The following is a 19,507-nucleotide window of genomic DNA, read 5'->3' on the forward strand; positions in this document are numbered from 1 at the left end:
ATATAGCTTTGCGCAAAGGAAATTTACTAGTTATACTACTTCATGAGCATGACTGTAGCAAAGGGATTTCATTGTGTACCAAAAATGTAAAGTTATCTCTCTCGAATGTAAGATAATAAGGAAATATTCAGATTTTCAGCTTTCAAAATGTAGATCTTAACTGCTGAAAGGAGTAACTAATAGAAGGAATATTTTACATTTTAAATGTTTGCTGCCAGCCTACAGTTTCCTATAGTGGTACAGAACTCTACATCTCTACTAGCAACAAAGGTTAAGGGCATAAATTAAGCTACATTTTTTCCTCTTGCTTTCAAAAAAGTCAGAGCTTTATTACAACCGAAGTACAAGAACTGTTGTGAAGGTTAACATTTTTTTGTATTTAAAATGAAGTTAAAAGAATCTGAATATCTATTTCTCACAAACCTCACATTTAATTTTTTCCTTTAAAAAAAACATTTCTCAAACTGCACTTGTATTTCACATAAACCAGTCTTGCTAACTAGTGCCATTGCTTCATTCTTACAAGGTCATTCCAATTTCTCTCTGTGTCTCTTCCCACCCCTCTAGGGACAACCATGCAGTCCTATTGCTTGCTTCAGTAACTTGTATAAACTAGCTGTTATTTACTGTGGTGGCAATCCTCGACCCAACCAGCAGCCTAGGAACCTGAGCAACATTCTGAAGAGCTGAAAGAGCTACTATAGTCCCTTGATGCTGGGCCACACACCAAATCCCAAATCCATCCGTAAGAGATCTATGAGAATTGTGATTATTTAAATACCATACAGAGTGCAACACACGTACATTCTTCTGCCAAGTAATTCACAGAAAATTACAGATGGTAAGAGAGCACCTTCAAACAGTATGAAGATTCTATTTTTACAATATTTCTACCTCAAGTAAGTACAGGCCTATTTGTAATACTCAAGACAGGACAAATTTTTGTCCTTCAAAAACAGTTGTCACTGCAGTTATCTTCACAACAGCTATCAAGTTCCAGACAAGCTGAATTATTTTTGTTTCTGGCAGGAAAAAAATTGACCCAGCTCTGGACAAAAAAAGAAGAAAGAGGATTTATTGTCCTCTCTCCCTTCCTACAACATACACTGGCATTGTTAGGATGATAAACAGCTCTGTCCAATTTTCTGGACTAAAAACACTTCAGCTCCTTTTTAACTGTCTGCAAAAACAGTGTCATGTCTAAATTCTCTCATCCCAAGGTACCCAAGTGCTAGGAAAGATAATTACCTTGTCATCTCTGTCATCCTCTTCTTCCTCGTCCTCTAGCATGTCCTCCACTACCTGCAGACAAAAACAGTAGTAGATGTCACGAGAATCAACAAGCAAGAGTTATGTTCTGCAAAACCATTAAGTCTTTGTTGTTGAAAACTTTATTAAACAATTGAATCAAGGAGAAAAAAGAAAATTAACTACTAAAAGCACATTGATTCAAACTTATTTTACTTTTATTTATTTTTATTTACATTATTTATGGTCTGCTTTCTCACTGGGACTCAAGGCGGATTACACAGTGTAATTGAGAGCAGCCTGATGGTTAAAGAAAATGAATTATGAGCTGTAAAATGACACAAACCCAAATCCCTGGGAGAATGAGAATGACTTCATTCAGTGCCTGAAATGGAAAGGAATATGCAATAGGAGAACAGCAGCAGCAGGGGAAGCATTTCACTGCCCAGGTATTTCTACTGAGAAAGCCCTCTCCCTCTTTACCACTCACATTTGAGAATAGAGCATATTCAAACAGGGTCTTTGATGCAGATCTTAATGGCCATGTAGATTCATAAGATAAAGGGTAGTCCTTAAGACAGCCTAATTCCAAACCACTTAGGCTTTGAATTGTGCTTGGAAACAAACCGGCACACAGTGTAACTTTTAATACCAACATGTTACCTAGAAGATATAGCTGTCTTGTCCACAGGCCTATACCATATTTGTATTAGCTGAAGTATCTAAACAGTCTTCAGAAGCATCCCCATGAAAAAAGCATATTCCAGTGAACTAATCTGAATGTGATCACAAATGATACGTTTTATCAAAAAAGGAGACATTACATGCCACAGCGATCACCTGTTCATCTGATGGGATGATGCTTCAAGTTGTAAGCCTATTCTTTCATGGTGAGTGCAAACCCATCTAGTACAAACCCAGGAGGAATGTTGGGGGCAGGGATATGGGGGGGGGTATCATGAATGAGATGACATCACTTCTGCAGAACACCTGGAAGAGATAGTGGTATCTCTAGGAATCATTAGTGATTCCTAGAGCTACTGCCATAGCTTCAGGGTTTTCCCCAGAAGTGACATTATTGTGCTGCTAATGCCTGTGAGTTTTTTTATTTTCTGCCACTGCTGCTTGGAGCAATGGCAGGCAACACAAGCGTGGGGAGGAGAAATCCTTGCCCTGACTGGGGAGTTGGCAGGCCTACTCTGTCTTGACTAGGCTGAGCTTCATTTTATTGAGTTTATCCAGCATAATACAACTTACAGATTAGGAATGTGCAATCTGGATACAGGATTCAGGAAAAAAACTAGATTTTGACTGATCTGGCTAAATCTGGCTTTCCCGAATCAAATCAGAGAATCCAGGATCTGATCTGGTAACCCAGATCCAGATTCTCAGGTAAATCTGGGAAATGTGTCTTCAGCCTCTGGCTGGCTCCTTTCTGGGCTTCTCATCCCCTTTTTTTCCAAGCAGGGGGTGAGGAGGAAGGGGGGAGTGAGGCAGAGGCAGGAAGGCGGGAGAGTGAGGCAGGAATGGGAAAGTGAGTAGCCAATCTGTGCAGGAGCTCTCTTTGTCTGACTGGCTTTTTTGAGGGACACTGGTTCAGTTGGGCTAAATTGCAACAGTGCCCCTTGCTTATTTGGTTTGGATGGAATTCTCTGTTTTGACACGATTCTTTGATTTGATGTTGGTTCTCTTGTTTCATTTTGCTCCTTCATGCATCAGTTTGGTTTGGGTGGAATTCTCTGTTTTAACTAGAGGTGTGCAATTCGAGTTTAGTATTCTGTTAAAAATACTGAATTTTACCTGATTTGGTAAAATTTGGTATTATTGAACTTCAAAAGGAATAGCCAATCAGACTTGGTATTACTGAATTTAAGTTTACTGAATTTGTTCAGTAAACTTTGGTAAACTTCTGAAATCATGGCTTGGGTGTTCCTTGCTGTTTCTTTGCTAAGGAACAGCACAGAAACACTGTTTCCCTCCTTTTTTGACCAAATGTGAGGGGGAGAAGGGAGGGGGAAGGGAGGGGGATTGAACTCCTTGCAGGAGTTCTCCTTCTCTGGCCAATGAGATTCTCTGGAAGGAGAACACCCTCTTAAAACTGTTACAAGGAGTTAAATTAGGCAGGCTTGCCTCAGTAGACTCCATTTTGCTCTGGCCTGGAGATTGAGAGATACTGACTGGTTTGCTGATGGCTCTCTCTCTGTGGTCTGGCTGCTTTGGACTGCAACTGGATCCTGCTGCCCAGTGAGTGGATTCCTGGCTGCTGCTGCCTGTGCTGAGACCTGCTGCACCTGGAGGACTTCTGCTGCTGCCTGGTTTGAGGATCATAGACTCACCAGTTTTTTTCCTCTCTTTGGGGGGAGGGGGTTGGCCTGGTGTCTGGGAGGGATAGAGAGAAATAGGGTTGTGGGGGGAGGGAAAACTTTTTTTGTTTGCATTTTAAAAACTGCTTTCTTTGCTGTGTTGTGGGGGGGGGGCTTTGGTTGGGCTTTTGTGTAGAGGGGGCTTTGATTTCTGGCTTTTGAAGTTGGTTGTTATATTTATTGTTCATTTTGCTGCTTCTACTTCTGGGGTGCTTGTTTAATCCTGTTGTGGCTAATTTGTTGTTTAGAGTTTTATAGCTGCTTTTAATTTTATTTAATTCACTTATTCTTCTTCCCCTGTTGTTGAACTTCTTTTACAGAAGTTTGATTGGTGTTTTTTGCTGGGTTCTGTTTGGTTTGGTCAGATGTTCAATTGTTGTTGGTTGTTCTTCTTCTAGGGGTACTGTTTGTTGGGGTGCTTGGTTCAGATTGTTAACTTAAATTACCTGGGTGGTGGCTGATATTGGGCTTTATACCAGGAAGATGCTATTAGTGATGTTGATAGAAGGAATGCATATTGGCATAGATGATTCAACAGTGGCAGTCAGGCCTTTCTATTTATCTGACTTATTTTGATAAGAAGCAAAGCCACAATTTGACCCTGTTCCAAAAAAGTGGTATGAAGAAACTGAAGCATGGAGTCTGGAAAAAAAATAGAACTAATTCCAATCCAGACATGCCCCCTATTCCAGGCCTTAAAGCTACCAAACAACTGAGGATAGATAAATTTTTAGACTCTGATTTAGATATTTTAACCACAAGTAATAAATTTGCTGCTTTGGCTACAGAAAAACGGGGAAGGAGTGGATATCTCAAATAACTGATAATGCAGGTGTTTTGGATGTGGAAGAGATAATAACAGTGCCTGCTTGGGACCATGGTGGTCTGAAGTGATTCAGGGAGCTGGATCATCCGGGTTGCTGTTTTTGGGCTAGTGGGGTGCTTAGATCAACCACAGCCCCCCGATTTCAGGTAGAAGTCGGGCAAGGATGCTCATTGGCCCTAAGAGGGTGTGATCTTGGCAGATGGGGGGTTCTAAATTAAGGATTCTCCGTCTGCCTTGAGATCTCCTCCCAGAGGGGCGGCTAACATCTCTGCAGCAGCCTTTTGGAGTCATTAAATTGGCATAGGATCGCCGTACCCAAGCTTCAGAAACGAATTTTAACCAGGATTGAACAAAAGAGACAGTGAGTACAACCCAAGAAGAGTTAGAGAAGTAAAGATCACTATCTCCCCTAACGGGCTTGATTTTTGCTCAAAGACTGAAACGTTTTAAAGTAAAGAGACAAATCCCCAAAGCAAAGGATATTAAAAGTGGTGGGGAGTGGAGAACTGTGAATTTTACAATTTAAAGAGCTTAAAAAGAGCAAAAGGAACTTTTTGTTTTGCATACTTGTGGTTTGGGAGATAACAACGCGAGGGGAAGAGTGTGGGAAGCGGCTGAAATATCGTGAGAAGTGGATTGCCTGTAATATAAACGAGTGGTGGCTAGAAGGGCAGGAAGTCAGCGAGAGCAGAGGAAGAGAAACAACGAGGGACAGAAGACCCGAAGAGGAAGCGGAAGCTGGCCATTTTGAGTGTGGAAGGGCAGATGACTTCATGTGAACCATGTAACTGTGTAACAGAGAAAAGTGTCCGACATTGAAAAAATGAAGCAAAATACGCCATTTTGGATAGGGGAAAAGAGGAAGGCAACCATAGAAAGCACCATAAAGAAAAAACACCCGACATTTTGACTACTGGAAAAAGATAAAGTTTTCCCTTCACTTTTTTTTATATTATTGGACAAGACTGATTTAATTAAAGTAAGAAATATAAAAAAGGAAAGATGGTGTTGAGGAAGAGAGCTGATTCGTGGGGTCCTAAGGCAAGTCCAATGGTGGGGGAAAAGATAAAGATTGGCAGGCAGCGATTGAAAATTTGGATAAAAAAATAACAGAAAGTAATAAGGAAACAAGTAAAACCATACAAAAGACGCAGGAAATGGTTCAAGACTTGCAAAAGCAAGTGAAGGACTCTCAGTTGAGTTTAGTGAAAGAGATTAAAGAGGCAATAAAATCAGAGGTTGCAGAATTGGCAAAAAGTATTGATGAAATAAGAACGGAACTCCAAGCTACACAGCAGAAGGTACAAGAGGTAGATGTGAAAACGGAAGGTTTAAGAGCAGAGTGAGTGGGAGTGAGTGATAGGGTTGTGGTAATGGAATGCAAAGCTATGGAAAAACAACTTCATTTTAGAGGCATTCCAGAAGTAATGGCTGGAACAACTTTGAAACAACTTACTGAAATAATTGCAGAATTTCTAAATAAAGAGCAGGAAGAAGTGGCAGCCAATTTAGATATTGCATATAGAATTAATTCTAAGTATGCAGAGCAAAAAAATTTGTCAAGGGATGTTATTGTCCAGTTAACTACCAAAAGAATGAAAGAGGAAATTCTCAGAAAGCATTTTGAATCCCCATTGGTACTTGAAGGGAAGCGTGTTCAAATCATGAAGCAGCTACCGAGATCAGTACTGCAAGATCGAAAAAAATATAGGGACCTGACTCAAAAGTTGAAAACCATGAATATAAGATATAGATGGGAAATATCAGAAGGGTTGAGTTTTGAGTTCCAATCTGTGAGGCAAGTTATCAAATCAATACATGCTATGGAAGTGTTTCTGCTAGAGTATGAAAAGGACTTACCAAAACCAACCCAATTGTAATTATGGAATATAAGTTACTATCATGGAATGTAAATGGACTTAATTCACCCTCAAAGAGAAAAGCAATATTTCATTGGCTGGCTAAACAGAGATGTAATGTGATTTGTCTACAAGAAACCCATATACGAGAACAAGACGGAAAATATTTACAAAATAAAAAATTAGGAAAACAATTTGTGGCAACAACTAAGCAAAAGAAGAGAGGGATTGTACTCTATATTAAAGAAGAATTGCAACCGAAATTGATTTTTAAAGACAAAGATGGAAGATATGTGGCAGTGGAATTTGACTGTAATGCTAAAAAAGCCCTGATTGTGGGAGTATATGCACCAAATGGTGCGAAAGAGCAATTTTTCAATGAAATTAAAGACAGACTTGGACAGATGGCATACGATCAAGTGATTGTGACAGGGGATTTCAATGGGGTAGTAGACATACAATTAGATAAAAAAAAGAATTTGATAAAAAATAAAGGAGGGAAACTGCCAAAGTCTTTTTTTGAACTTCAAGGGCAAGAGGGTTTGGAAGATATATGGAGGAAATATAATCCGAATGCCAAACAATATACCTTTTTTTCAGCAAGACATCAATCTTTTTCAAGAATTGATATGATTTGGGTATCTAAAGAGCTTGTTGTGTGTACAGAAGAAACGGACATTTTGCCAAGAGTTAGTTCAGACCACAATCCTGTGTTTTGGAGATTTAGAATGAAAGGTAAAAAAAGGAGATGGAGAATAAATGAGGACCTTTTGAGCAGTCATGTTAATGTGGAGGTTCTTAAGAAAGAGACTAAAAGCTTTATACAATATAATGTGGATCAAGGAGTGGCAATTCATAAAGTATGGGATGCATATAAAGCTGTGATTCGAGGAGTGCTTATGGATTTAAATGCCAGAGATAAGAAAAATAAAGAGTTGAAGTTGAAAGAAATTCAAGAAAAAATTAAGCTAAAAGAACAGCAGTTAAAGAAAAGACCGGGCAAAAAGAAGTTACAACAAGAAATTAAAATATTGCAGGAACAAATAAGAGCAATGGAGAATAAAGAAGTGGAATGGGTGTTAAAAAGGATGAAACAAAAAGCATTTGAAGGAGCCAACAAACCAGGGAAATATTTGGCTTGGCAATTGAACAAGAAAAGGGAGAAGCAAACAATCAGCAAGATTGTGGGAGATGGGAAGGAGCTGTTTGATCAAAATTCAATTGAGAGGGCATTTTTTAAATATTATGCAAAGATATATCAGAAGAAATCAACTGATAAAAGGTCAATAGAAGAGTATTTTCGAAAGCTGAGTTTACCAACGGTGACCAAGAAACTGAGAGAGAAATTAAATGCTGAAATAACAACATTGGAAATTTTGGAAGCGATACAAGATACAAAAGTGGGAAAGGCGCCAGGACCAGATGGACTTACAGCTAAATTTTATAAAGTAATGGCAGAGGACTTGAAGCAGCTGATGCAGAAAGTGATGAATGCGATTTTGGAAGGTCATGACTTGCCGGAGACATGGAATGAAGCTAATATTACACTAATACCAAAGGAAGCACAAGATTTGACTAATGTGAAAAATTATAGACCGATATCCTTAACAAATAACGATTATAAGATTTTTGCAAAAATATTGGCTGAGAGGTTGAAGATTTGGGTGGTAGAGTTTGTAGGGGAGGAGCAGGCAGGTTTTCTACCAGATAGATAAAAGACAATTTGAGGACGGTATTGAATGCGATAGAATATTATGATAAACCCCCAGGAAAACAAGTCGGTTTTTTCTTTGTGGATGCTGAAAAAGCGTTTGACAATTTAAATTGGGATTTTATGTTTGCAATGATGGAAAAAGTGCAGATGGGCAAGATGTTCATTCAAGCAGTAAAGATGATATATAAAAACCAATCTGCAGCTATAGTTGTTAACCGGGATATAACGAAAAAATTGGAGATAAGAAAGGGAACGAGACAAGGATGCCCACTCTCTCCATTGTTATTTGTAATGGTATTGGAAATTTTACTTAAACAAATATGTGAAGATGATGAAATTAAAGGTATGAAGATTAAAGGGTATACATATAAGGAGAGGGCCTTTGCAGATGATGTAATAGTGATAGTGGAAGATCCGCTCCCAAATATGCCAAGACTGTTGGAGAAGATAAAAGAATTTGGAGAGTTGGCAGGATTCTATATAAATAGAAAGAAATCTAAACTGCTTTGTAAGAATATGTCTAAACAACAACAGCAAGAGTTAATGAAGATAACGGATTGTGAAGTGGTTCATAAAACAAGGTATCTAGGTATTGAGTTGACTACAAAAAATATTGATTTATTCAAGAATAATTATGAAAAGTTATGGCAGCAAATAAAGACATGATGGTTTGGAATAGGTTAAATCTGTCATGGTTGGGTCGCATTGCCACAATTAAGATGAATGTCCTACCAAGGATAATGTTTTTAATGCAGACAATTCCAATAGTGAAAGACAATAAGCAATTTGAAAAATGGCAAAGGAAAATGTTAACATTTGTGTGGGCAGGGAAAAAGCCTAGAGTCAAGATGAAGGTGTTATATGATGTGAAGGAGAGAGGTGAACTACAGCTACCAAATCTGAAATTATACTATGAAGCCATATGTTTGGTTTGGGTGAGGGATTGGATGCTGTTGGAAAACCATAAACTATTGACATTGGAAGGGTACAATAAAACCTTTGGATGGCATGCATATCTATGGTATGAAAAGACTAAGGCTGATATGATGTTTTTGCATCATTTTGTGAGGCGAAGTCTATTTGCTGTATGGGCTAAATATAAGAGATATTTGAATGAAAAAACACCAATATGGATTGTACCAGCGGAGGTTGTCAATCCGAGGACTGAATATGAAGGAGAGGAGTGGACGACATATCAGAATATCCTTAGAGCGGACCAGAATTTATATAGTATTAAAAATAATGAAGAATTGCCTTTTCGATATGGTTGGTTTCAATACATGCAGATAAAAGATCTGTATGATTCTGATCGGAGAAAAGCAGGTTTTAGGGCAGAAAATTCAGAGCTGGAACAGTGTTTACTTCAAGGGGGGGAATTGATATCTAAAGTGTAAAAATTTTTGTTGAAATGGTTTACAGAAGAAGAGATAGTAAAGGTTAAAATGGTAAAATGGGCAATAAACTGCAATAAGGATATATTGATGGAAGCTTGGGAGAAATTGTGGAAGAATACTATAAAGATATCAACATGTACCACGATAAGAGAAAATGTTTATAAAATGATTTATAGATGGTATCTTACGCCAAAAAAGTTAGCCAAGGGTCAGATGTCAGATAAATGTTGGAAATGTGGGAAACATGAAGGTTCTTTTTACCACATGTGGTGGACATGTGAAAAAGCTAAACAGTTCTGGGGGGAAATAGTAGGCGTTATGTCAGATATATTGCAGAAAAATGTTGTTAAAAACCCAGAATTGTTATTGTTATGTATGAACCTTGAAGAATTTGATAAAATGGACAGGATAATGGTGTTTTATATGACTACGGCAGCTAGGATATTATATGCACAGTTGTGGAAGACAAAGGAGATACCATCGGTGGAAAATTGGATCTTGAAGACATTGAACCTGGAGGAAATGGACAAATTTATGAGGAAACTAAGAGAAGAAGTTGCGGAAGAATATATAATAAATTGGGAGAAATGTAAGAACTACATGGAAAAAAAGTGGGACATTAAAGGGAAGGTGTGGTGTTTGGATACTTTTTAAGGGGAGGACAGTGCTCTTTTACTTTAACTGAATATAGAGATAGAAAGTTTAATATTATATGGGAAAAGAATAATATAGCTTGTGATAATATACCATGTTATAGTGATGTATTTTGTTATAATAGGTTATAATGGAAGATAGGATCTATAGGGTAAGGATTATATGATACACCAGATTATGGTAGATTGTAGGACATTGTAATAAATGTCTAATTTAAGTTGTAAGAGGAAAAAATGAGACATATCTTAAAGAAATATTGAAAATAACAATAATTTTAAATGTTATAGACATGGTATAGTAGATATATATTATTTTGGATATGGAATATTATAGATTATACTATTATAGATTATGTTATTATAGAGAGTGTATATGTTGGGTAATAGAATACATGATTTATTACTATAATAGATATTATATAGTATTAAATATATGGTACATATTGCTAGAATATATTATATGTTATTAGATAATTACGTTATATAGGGTCTAGGATGGTTAAGGATTATATACTAAGAGGTAGTAATGTAAATTAGATGAAGGGAATGGAAAACTGTCGGAAGTCAACGGAAAAGGGGGGAAAGGGTGGGGGATATTATTATATGAGGGAGATAATGTGTTGTATGTGTGAATTGATATAATAACCCATCCAATAAAAATTTTAAATACAACAGTGCCTGATAAGACACTAACTCCCCTTTCAAACCATCTTTCTTTGGGGGGAGTTTTAGAAGAGGAAATGAAAGGGGAACTTTTAAAATTTATTAGTGATCAATGTTTACTCACTGCTAAGACAATAACTGAGATTTTCCTGCGACTTAACAAATTAACAAATCAGCTTAACATCATTCAGGACCTCATGGGAAAATCCCCAGAGATAGTACCTTCAGGCCTTACGGAAATGCCTCCTAGAGAAGAGAGGAGTGAGCAAATAAAACATACAAAATCCTTGGAAAATAAAGACATTTGGTCTGCCCAAGAGGAGTAGAGAATTTTCTACAAGGACATCAAAAGGAACAAAGCACTTAGGCAATTAATACTGCCAATGGAGGAAGAAACAGATTTGATTTGGGAAAAAGAGAAAATAGCTTTAGAAGTGACACAGACCTCTCTAAACTCTTGCCAATGGACAAACATACAAAAAATTGTTAACTCCCTGAGTGCATTACTTAGAGTAGATCTTTCAGGTGTGGATCTACAGCAAGTGGAAAGGTTACCCAGCATAAGGTACACATGGAGTTTGATGTTAAAATTCAACCAGAGCACCATCCCTCTAATGCTATTAAAAATGAAGAAATTCTTGGGAACCTTTCTAATATGCCCCCAAAGAGTTTTTAGAGAAGTCATAAGGGAAAACACTTCTACATTCAAACTAAAAGAAAGGGGCAATGTGGAAACCCAAGCAATTATAGAAATGGATATGAAGGACCTTATGGACTTTTCTGTTAATATGTTGCAAAATATGGCAATTTCCCCACACAATTTAAACATATATTGAGCGTTTTCCTGTCGTATTATGTACAAATACAAGACAATTTAAATAACTATCAGGAACTTTTGCTGGAAACACAGGATTTGTTGACAGTCCTAACTAAACCTTTATCTTCCCCAAAACCCTCTAAGTTGGTGAATACAAATTTAAAAGAAGATCTATCAGCTTTAATCGATCTGGAGTCCCTTCAAGAAGAAAAGTAAAAAAAACTTATCTCCTATAATTTTGCCTTCTCTAAATAATATCATGGAAGAAGTGGTAATGGATGCTGATGTTACAAAAAGGAGACCTCCATGAACTTCCACCTCCCCTGTAGCAATTCCATAGACGTTGATATTCTCTTTCTTGTGAGATGTGGGTATGGGAATAATGATGAGAGCTTACATTTAGGTATAGAAATAGGAGGGGGGCAAGAAGAGGTGGCCAAGGGTATTGTCAATTGCCTGGATTTTTCTATTCAAGCTGAGGAAAATTTTAAGTTAAGGTTTCAAAATGGCTGTTGACCTCAATAGTGGTATAATTAAAAGTTACATCTATTAATATCAGACGTATGAAGAACAGTGTTAAAGGAACTTGCCTGCTTTCATATTTGAAAAAAGAAAAACCAGATATAGTGTTAGTAGATGCATAGTAGATCAAATAAGCATCCAATTTTTAACCCCCCCCCCTCATTTTAATATTCAGTATCAAGCCTGTGGTTCTTCTAAAGTGTGTTGGGGTCTCTATTTTAGTAGCAAGAGATCTATGTTTTAAAGTTAAAGCTCAAGAATCTGATACACAAGGTAGATTTCTTTTTCTGAAAGGACATCTTAATGGCTTTGCTTTGGCATCTAAATATGCACCTAATTCCCTACAACTAGCTTTTTTGGAAGATACCTTTTCCAAATTACAGGCCTTTCAAGAGGGCAGTGTGGCGATGGGGGGGATTTTAATTATGTAGCTAATTTATATCTTGACAAACCAAATAGTAAAAAAAAAGTGAAGAATCTATCCCATGGAAATACAGGACTAGTGACTCCATTAAAAAAAATTAAATTATACGATGCATGGCGGACATTATATCAGACAGGGAAAGAACATTAATATTACTCCCCGGTGCATAACAAACATACATGGATCAATTTTATATTGATCTCTCAGGATTTGATAGACAAAATGCAGTATGTGGAGTTCAGCCCTAAATTATTAACTAATCATGCATGGCTTCACTGTGGTATAAAAATTAGACATCAAGTCCCCTCTTTTAGAGATTGGACTCTTTTTTTAAAAAAATAACTTTTATTAAATATAAAAAGATAACAACAACAATGAACATTAGAGATTGAACTCTTAATAAATCTTTATTGCAAAGAAATTGCTTAAATAGAGAGTACAGGGGAAAAAATCTCAAACTATTTATGGTTTAAGGGATTCAGTAGGTCAGTTGAAGACTTCCCCTAAAGATATAATGCAAATTATGGTGTCGTTTCACTCTAAACTGTATGCCTCTAATCATCCTACTTTACAAGCCATCCACCTATTTTTCAGCTCTAACCATATTATTCCTCAGTTTTCTGAGGAAGATGCCATCTTTCTAGATCAATTGGTAATGGCTCAAAAAATTCAGGAAGTAGTGAATTCTTTAAAAAATAATTCAGCACCCGGGGTAGATGGCTTTCCTAATTAGTTTTATAAAGTCTTTTTGCCATCATTCCTAACCCCTCTTTTGAACACATGTAATCATGTGCTGCTTAAAGGTGAAATGCTAAAAACATGGACTGTGTCTTTGATACTACCTATCCCCAAAGAAGGGAAAGCTACAACGGATCTCGCCTTGTTCAAATCCATTGCTCTTTTAAATAATGATTACAAGATATTTATGGCAGTGCTTGCAGTATGATTAAAATGCATTATACATAAATATGTTAATTGGCTTTATACTATCTAGGCACCTAGCTGATAATAGTAGGCAAATACTCAATATTGTTGATTGCTGTAAAGGGGAAAATATATGCTCAATAATTTTCAATATAGATATGGAAAAAGCATTTGATTCTGTGGAGAAACAATATTTTATTATGCTCTTAAAATATATGGGAGATAGTCAAAACTTGATTAGGACAATAACAGTGCAATCCGAAGTAGAGTTACTCCAGTCTAAGCCCATTGACTTCAATGGCCTTAGACTGGAGTAACTTTTCTTAGGATTGCACTGTAAATATCCTGTATACAAACACTACAGCACAAATAAAGATGGATGGGTTTCTTTCTCCTATTTTTAGCACTTATAGAGGCACCATCAAAGATTTTATTTTTTTATTTATTTCAAATTTGTATTCCGCCCTCCCCGCAAGTGGGCTCAGGGCAGATACCAACATATTAAAAATGCAATTAAAATACAATAAAAAATTCATATTCATTAAAAACAACACATTTAAAACAAGATGGTGGACAGCCTTCACAGGGAGGGTTTTATACACCCCTTTTTTCCAGGCCGGCGGAGACCCAGCCTCAGCCATATGCCTGGCGGAACAACTCTGTCTTGCAGGCCTGCCGAAAAGATAGTAAGACCTGCCGGGCCCTGATTTCAGCAGACAGAGCATTCCACCAGGTGGGAGCCAGGACCAAAAAGGCCCTGGCTCTAGTCGAGGCTAGGTGGGCCTCCTTGGGGCCAGGGACCACCAACAGCTGTTTGTCCCCTGATCGGAGTGTCCTCTGGGGAATATATGGGGACAGACGGTCTCCCCCCAATGCCCTCTTTCCCCACTACTTTTCATTTTGGCAGTATAACCGAAATGCCTACTATCCAGGCATTTGGAGGAGAAATGGGTGCAAAATGAAGCAAACGATCTGGACCAATTTTAAACTGCATCCAGCTGGCATTTCTTATTGTAGATGTTTGAAAAATACACTCAGGATTTGGGACTTTGTGAAATAAAAACTAGCTACAGGAATTTCACCAGTCTCAACCTTGTTGCTCAGAAGTGGTTCACTGTCCGTCTTCTGTGCAGCCCCACATAGGGACTGCGCCTGCGCAGGCCTGCCGACCGGATTTTTCTTTCTAGCAAACGTCCACTAGGGGGCGCACGTCCGACCCAATGCGCATGCGCGGCCGTTTCCCGCCCGAGCGACATTGGGCGACGTCGCCCCCTTTCCCCTCAGTTTCTTCTTTGCCGCCGACCGGTAAAGACCTAGCTGTCCGCTTTTCTGAGGAAACTTTTTTCTGAGGAAACTTTTTCTAGTGAAGATGTCTGAGAAGTCGCTTTTTAAGCGTTGTTCCACCTGTGCCACGAAGATGACGAGGACGGACGGTCACTCCGTGTGCCTCGAGTGCCTGGGAGAAGGGCACATCGTCGGTAAATGTGAGCATTGCCAACGGTTCACCCCGAAGGCGAGGGCTGAGAGGGCAAATAGGCTGAACACCCTGTTGTGGAGAAGGGCGATGCGGGCGTCGGGGGCTCCGGGTACCCCCCCTGAGACGGAATCTGTCCGAAGGGCCGCTTCCACTTCGCGTTCCCGCTCGCCGGATCGCCGCCAAACCCAACACCCGACCCCGGATCCGAAGGAGGCTGCGAGTTCCGCGTCGGGTCGCAAGCATTCCATGACCCCGGATCCGAAGGAGGCTGCGAGTTCCGCGTCGGGTCGCAAGCGCTCCACTCCGCAGTCGGATCCGACTCGGAAGCGGCACCGTTCCAGGTCCCCGTCGAGGTCGGAACCGACCGCCACATCGGCTCCAAAGGTGCCGAGGACTTCATCGGATCCGAACATCCCGGCTGGGTCGGTTCCCAAACCGTCGGATCCGACTCCGACTCCGACGGCGTCGACTCCGAAGCCCACTGAATCGGCTCACGCTGGTCTTGGTTCGAGGACGAGCTCTCGATCGGAACCGAAGGCTTCAGATCCGTTTCCCAAGTCACCAACCCCGGTTGACCGGAACCGAAGCTCCGATCCGACTTCAGCCTCCAAGGGCGAAAAGAAGTCAAAAAAGAAATCTAAACACCAACAGTCGACGTCGGTCCAGACGGAGGAGGTCCTCTGGGAGAAGCCCTCGACCCCGTCACCGCACCTGTCCTCTCCACTGCACCACTCCACTGATGACAATGGTGGTCTGCCCGATGCTCCACCTAGGGCTGCCGAGACGTGGCATGCCGATGACTATATGGGAAGGGAGGACCGGCCTTATTGCCTTCCTCGGAGTGGCTATGATAGAGAGGGCTCCCTGTATGCCAGTTCTCCTTCGTTTGGCAGGGAGTATTGGGGTGACGCTCGCAGTGAGTTCTCCCACTATGATTCCCCCAGACATGTCTCGCCTTATCACCGTGCGGAACCTTCTCAGGGCCCGAGTCCCAGCCCACCATCTGACCCGTCGCCAGATGACATCATCATTGGGACTGGTCGTGTGTCATCCTCGGAGGACTACAGGCTCTATTCTGAGCAGATGGTCAGAATGGCCCGTTCTCTCGACATCGAGATATCTGCTGTGGATCCTAAGCCAAAGGACAAGATTTTACAATATGTCCAGTCCGGGAATCCTCCAACTATTGCTCTCCCATTCACCAAGGGCCTGGTAGAGATCATTCACGACATCTGCGAGAAGCCGGCCTCTGTGTATCCAACATCCCGCAAACTGGAGGCCCTGTACAAGACACGGGATGACGGTTGTGCATACCTCTTTGCACACCCACCTCCTTCTTCCCTCATTACGGAGGAAATGCAGACCCGTCAATGCCAGGGGTCTTATGTGGTGCCCATTGACAAGGAAAGCAGGAAGCTCGATTCATTGGGGAAGAAATTGTACTCCTCTGCTGCCTTGACGCTGAAGATCTCCAACTATTCAGCCATCATGGGAGCATATCAAATTTTCCTTTGGAACCGCATGGCGGCCTTTATGGAAAAGCTCCCTGCAGACCAGAGGGTGTTGGCAAAGGTGGTTCTTGATGAAGCCTTGCGCCTTTCTCGTCAACAGATAAATGCTGGCCGTGACACCGTTGACACCTCTGCCAGAACATTGGCCTCTTCCATCGTCCTCCGCAGGCATTCGTGGCTCCGCACGACTGCTCTACCCATCGAGACGCGGAATAAGGTGGAGAATCTGCCCTTTGAGGGTCCATCCCTGTTCTCATCCAAGACGGATGACTACCTCTCCCAAAAACGCAAAGATCGGCTGACAGCCCGTTCCTACGGCATCCTCCCAGCCAGACCATCTACCGAAAATCAGTTCCAGTATCGCCCTTCACAGGGCTATCGTGGTCGGCAACAGCGATACCAGCCGTATCCCCGTTATGGGTCCTACAGGCAATTCCAGCAGCCTGCAAGTTCCTTTCAGCGCCGGAGGCCTAGCTACCGCCCTCGTCGCGGTCAACAAGCCCACGATGCCAAAGAGTCAGCAACTCAGCCAAAGCAATTCTGACTAGAATTCGAACAGTCTGTTGTGTTTGGAAACAGATTGGTTCAGTTTGCCTCTGCATGGGCAGAAATTACATCTGATAGTTGGGTTCTTAATATCGTTAAAGTTGGCTATAAAATTCAGTTTGATGTTTACCCAGTGTTGTCTCTTCCTGACCGCTCAATGCAATCCTCTTCTCATAACTTACAGGCTGAGGTTGTGGCATTGCTAGATAAGGGGGCTGTGCGGGAGGTGCTCCCTCAGGACCCCCCTTTAGGCTTTTACTCCAGGATGTTCCTGGTAGACAAGAAGGATGAAGGGGTACGACCCATCTTAGACCTACGGGAACTGAATAAATTCGTTCTCGTCAAGAGGTTCAGGATGCTTACCTTGAACACGGTCCTCCAGTTAATGCCCGAGGACATGTGGTTCGCTGTCCTGGACCTCAAGGATGCATATTTCCATATTGCCATCCATCCTGATCATCGGAAATTCCTTAGGTTCCTGTGTAACAATAGGGCCTACCATTACCAGGTCCTTCCTTTTGGTCTCTCAACAGCCCCACGAGTTTTTTCTAAGTGTATGGCTGTTGTAGTGGCTTATTTGAGGGAACAGGGTTGTACCATCTATCCCTATCTTGACGATTGGCTTCTAGCAGCTCCCTCTGCTGATGCACTCCTGGCCCAGATTCGTACAGTGATGCTCACCTGCTCCCGGTTAGGGCTTTTGGTTAATTTGCAAAAGTCTAACCTTACCCCGTCCAAGAGAATACTGTTTATCGGTATGGAATTGGATGGTGGTGTAAACAGAGGTTTTCTCCCCCGGGAGCGTGCATTAAGAATTGGCAGGATGGTGAACCTTTTTTCCAAGTGCAGGTTCCAATCCGTGACAGCGATCCAGAGGCTGCTGGGCCTAATGGCCTCTTCTACAGCAGTCACCCCTATGGCCCGGTTGCACATGCGACCTCTCCAGCTGTGGTTCCTGTCGGTTCATGATTTTGAACACGAGTCCCAGAATAAGCGGTATTCCATCCCCAGAGGGATTATCCGGGCCTTACGATGGTGGCTCGATGAGACTAACCTCCTTGGGGGTGTTGCGTTTGGGTCCATCCAAACCGAGATCACAATCTCCACTGATGCCTCCACGGTAGGATGGGGAGCCCAGTGTGGTGCCCTGAGGGCACATGGGGTTTGGTCAGAGCAGGAAAGGAAAGATCATATTAACCTGCTAGAATTGAGAGCAGTCCGTTATGCCCTTATCGCTTTCGCAGACACGCTGCAGCAGAAAGCAGTTCAGGTGCTCACAGACAATTGCACCACGATGTTCTACCTGAACAAGCAAGGGGGCACTACATCCAAGGCCCTCTGCGATGAGGCCATTCGGATCTGGAACTGGGCCGTGGACAGAGGCGTGTTCATTCAGGCGGTCCATATTCCTGGCACCACCAATGTCATCGCGGACACGCTGAGTCGGATGCGATTCGACAGCTACGAATGGACCGTAGCAGACAGTTACCTGAACGCCATCTTTTTGGACTGGGGGTTCCCAGACGTAGACCTCTTTGCGGTAGAGGCCAACAAGAAGGCCCCGCTATTCTGCTCCAGAGGAGGGCTAGGTCGCCGCTCCCTGGGGGAAGCGTTCCAGATACACTGGACAGGGCACCTGTTTTATGCCTTCCCTCCGTTCCCACTGCTGTCTCGGGTTGTCAGCAAAATCCAGAGGGATGGGCCGCACTTAATTCTAGTGGCCCCCTTCTGGCCCAGACAAGCATGGTTCCAACATGTCATGCAGCTTTCACAGGGGGTCATATTATCGGTTCACTCTGAACCCGGACCTTCTGTCCGACAAAGGGGTTTGGTATCACGACCTACCCAAACTCAACCTCACTGCTTGGCACATTCGGGGACGGAGGGGATGTCTGACAGGGTAGCTGAAATTTTGCTGAATGCCCGTAGGGACACCACTCGCAGGTCATACGCAGCTAAATGGAAGCGTTTTGAGGCCTGGGCTGCGGCCAACGCAGTTAATGTTTGGGATTGCCAGTTGTCTTCTGTGTTTGAGTTCCTCCTGTCCCTAAAGGATGGGGGACTCTCTAATTCCTCTATTAAAGTTTATTTGGCTGCCATTTCAGCCTTCCACCCTAAAATAGATGGGAAGACGGTGTTCTCCCACAGTTTGCCAAAGTCTTTTTTGAAAGGGTTGTACAATATGTTTCCACAGGTCAAGGAAATTGTTCCCCAATGGTCACTACAAGTAGTATTGGCGGGGCTTATGAAATCACCTTTTGAACCACTGGCCACCTGTGATTTGAAATGGTTATTCTGTAAGGTGGCCTTTTTGATAGCCATTACGTCTGCCCGTAGGGTTAGTGAGCTGGCTGCACTGAGGTGGGACCCTCCCTTTTTGAAGGTCCATCAGAATAAGGTGGTGCTGAGGCCTGACCTTCGTTTTAGACCCAAAGTGTCCACGCAATTTCACACCTCACAGGACATTGTCCTACCTATCTTTTTTCCTGACCCTTCTGATAACTCTGAAAGGGCCTTACATTCGTTGGATGTGAGAAGGGCTATTTTATTTTACCTCCAACGTACA

The 19,507-nt window shown here is 41.6% G+C and overlaps 1 protein-coding gene across 1 annotated transcript in view; it reads right to left on the bottom strand.

The window, feature by feature from the left end:
• MCTP1 (multiple C2 and transmembrane domain containing 1) overlaps positions 1-19,507 on the bottom strand; it is a 412,208-nt gene that overhangs the window by 67,855 nt on the left and 324,846 nt on the right. The window contains exon 17 of the mRNA XM_054986650.1: positions 1,249-1,302. Within this exon, the coding sequence (XP_054842625.1) occupies positions 1,249-1,302 (54 nt within the window). The remainder of the gene's footprint in view (positions 1-1,248; positions 1,303-19,507) is intronic.

This window comes from Eublepharis macularius, chromosome 8 (genome assembly GCF_028583425.1).
Source record: "Eublepharis macularius isolate TG4126 chromosome 8, MPM_Emac_v1.0, whole genome shotgun sequence".
Taxonomy (NCBI): domain Eukaryota; kingdom Metazoa; phylum Chordata; class Lepidosauria; order Squamata; family Eublepharidae; genus Eublepharis; species Eublepharis macularius.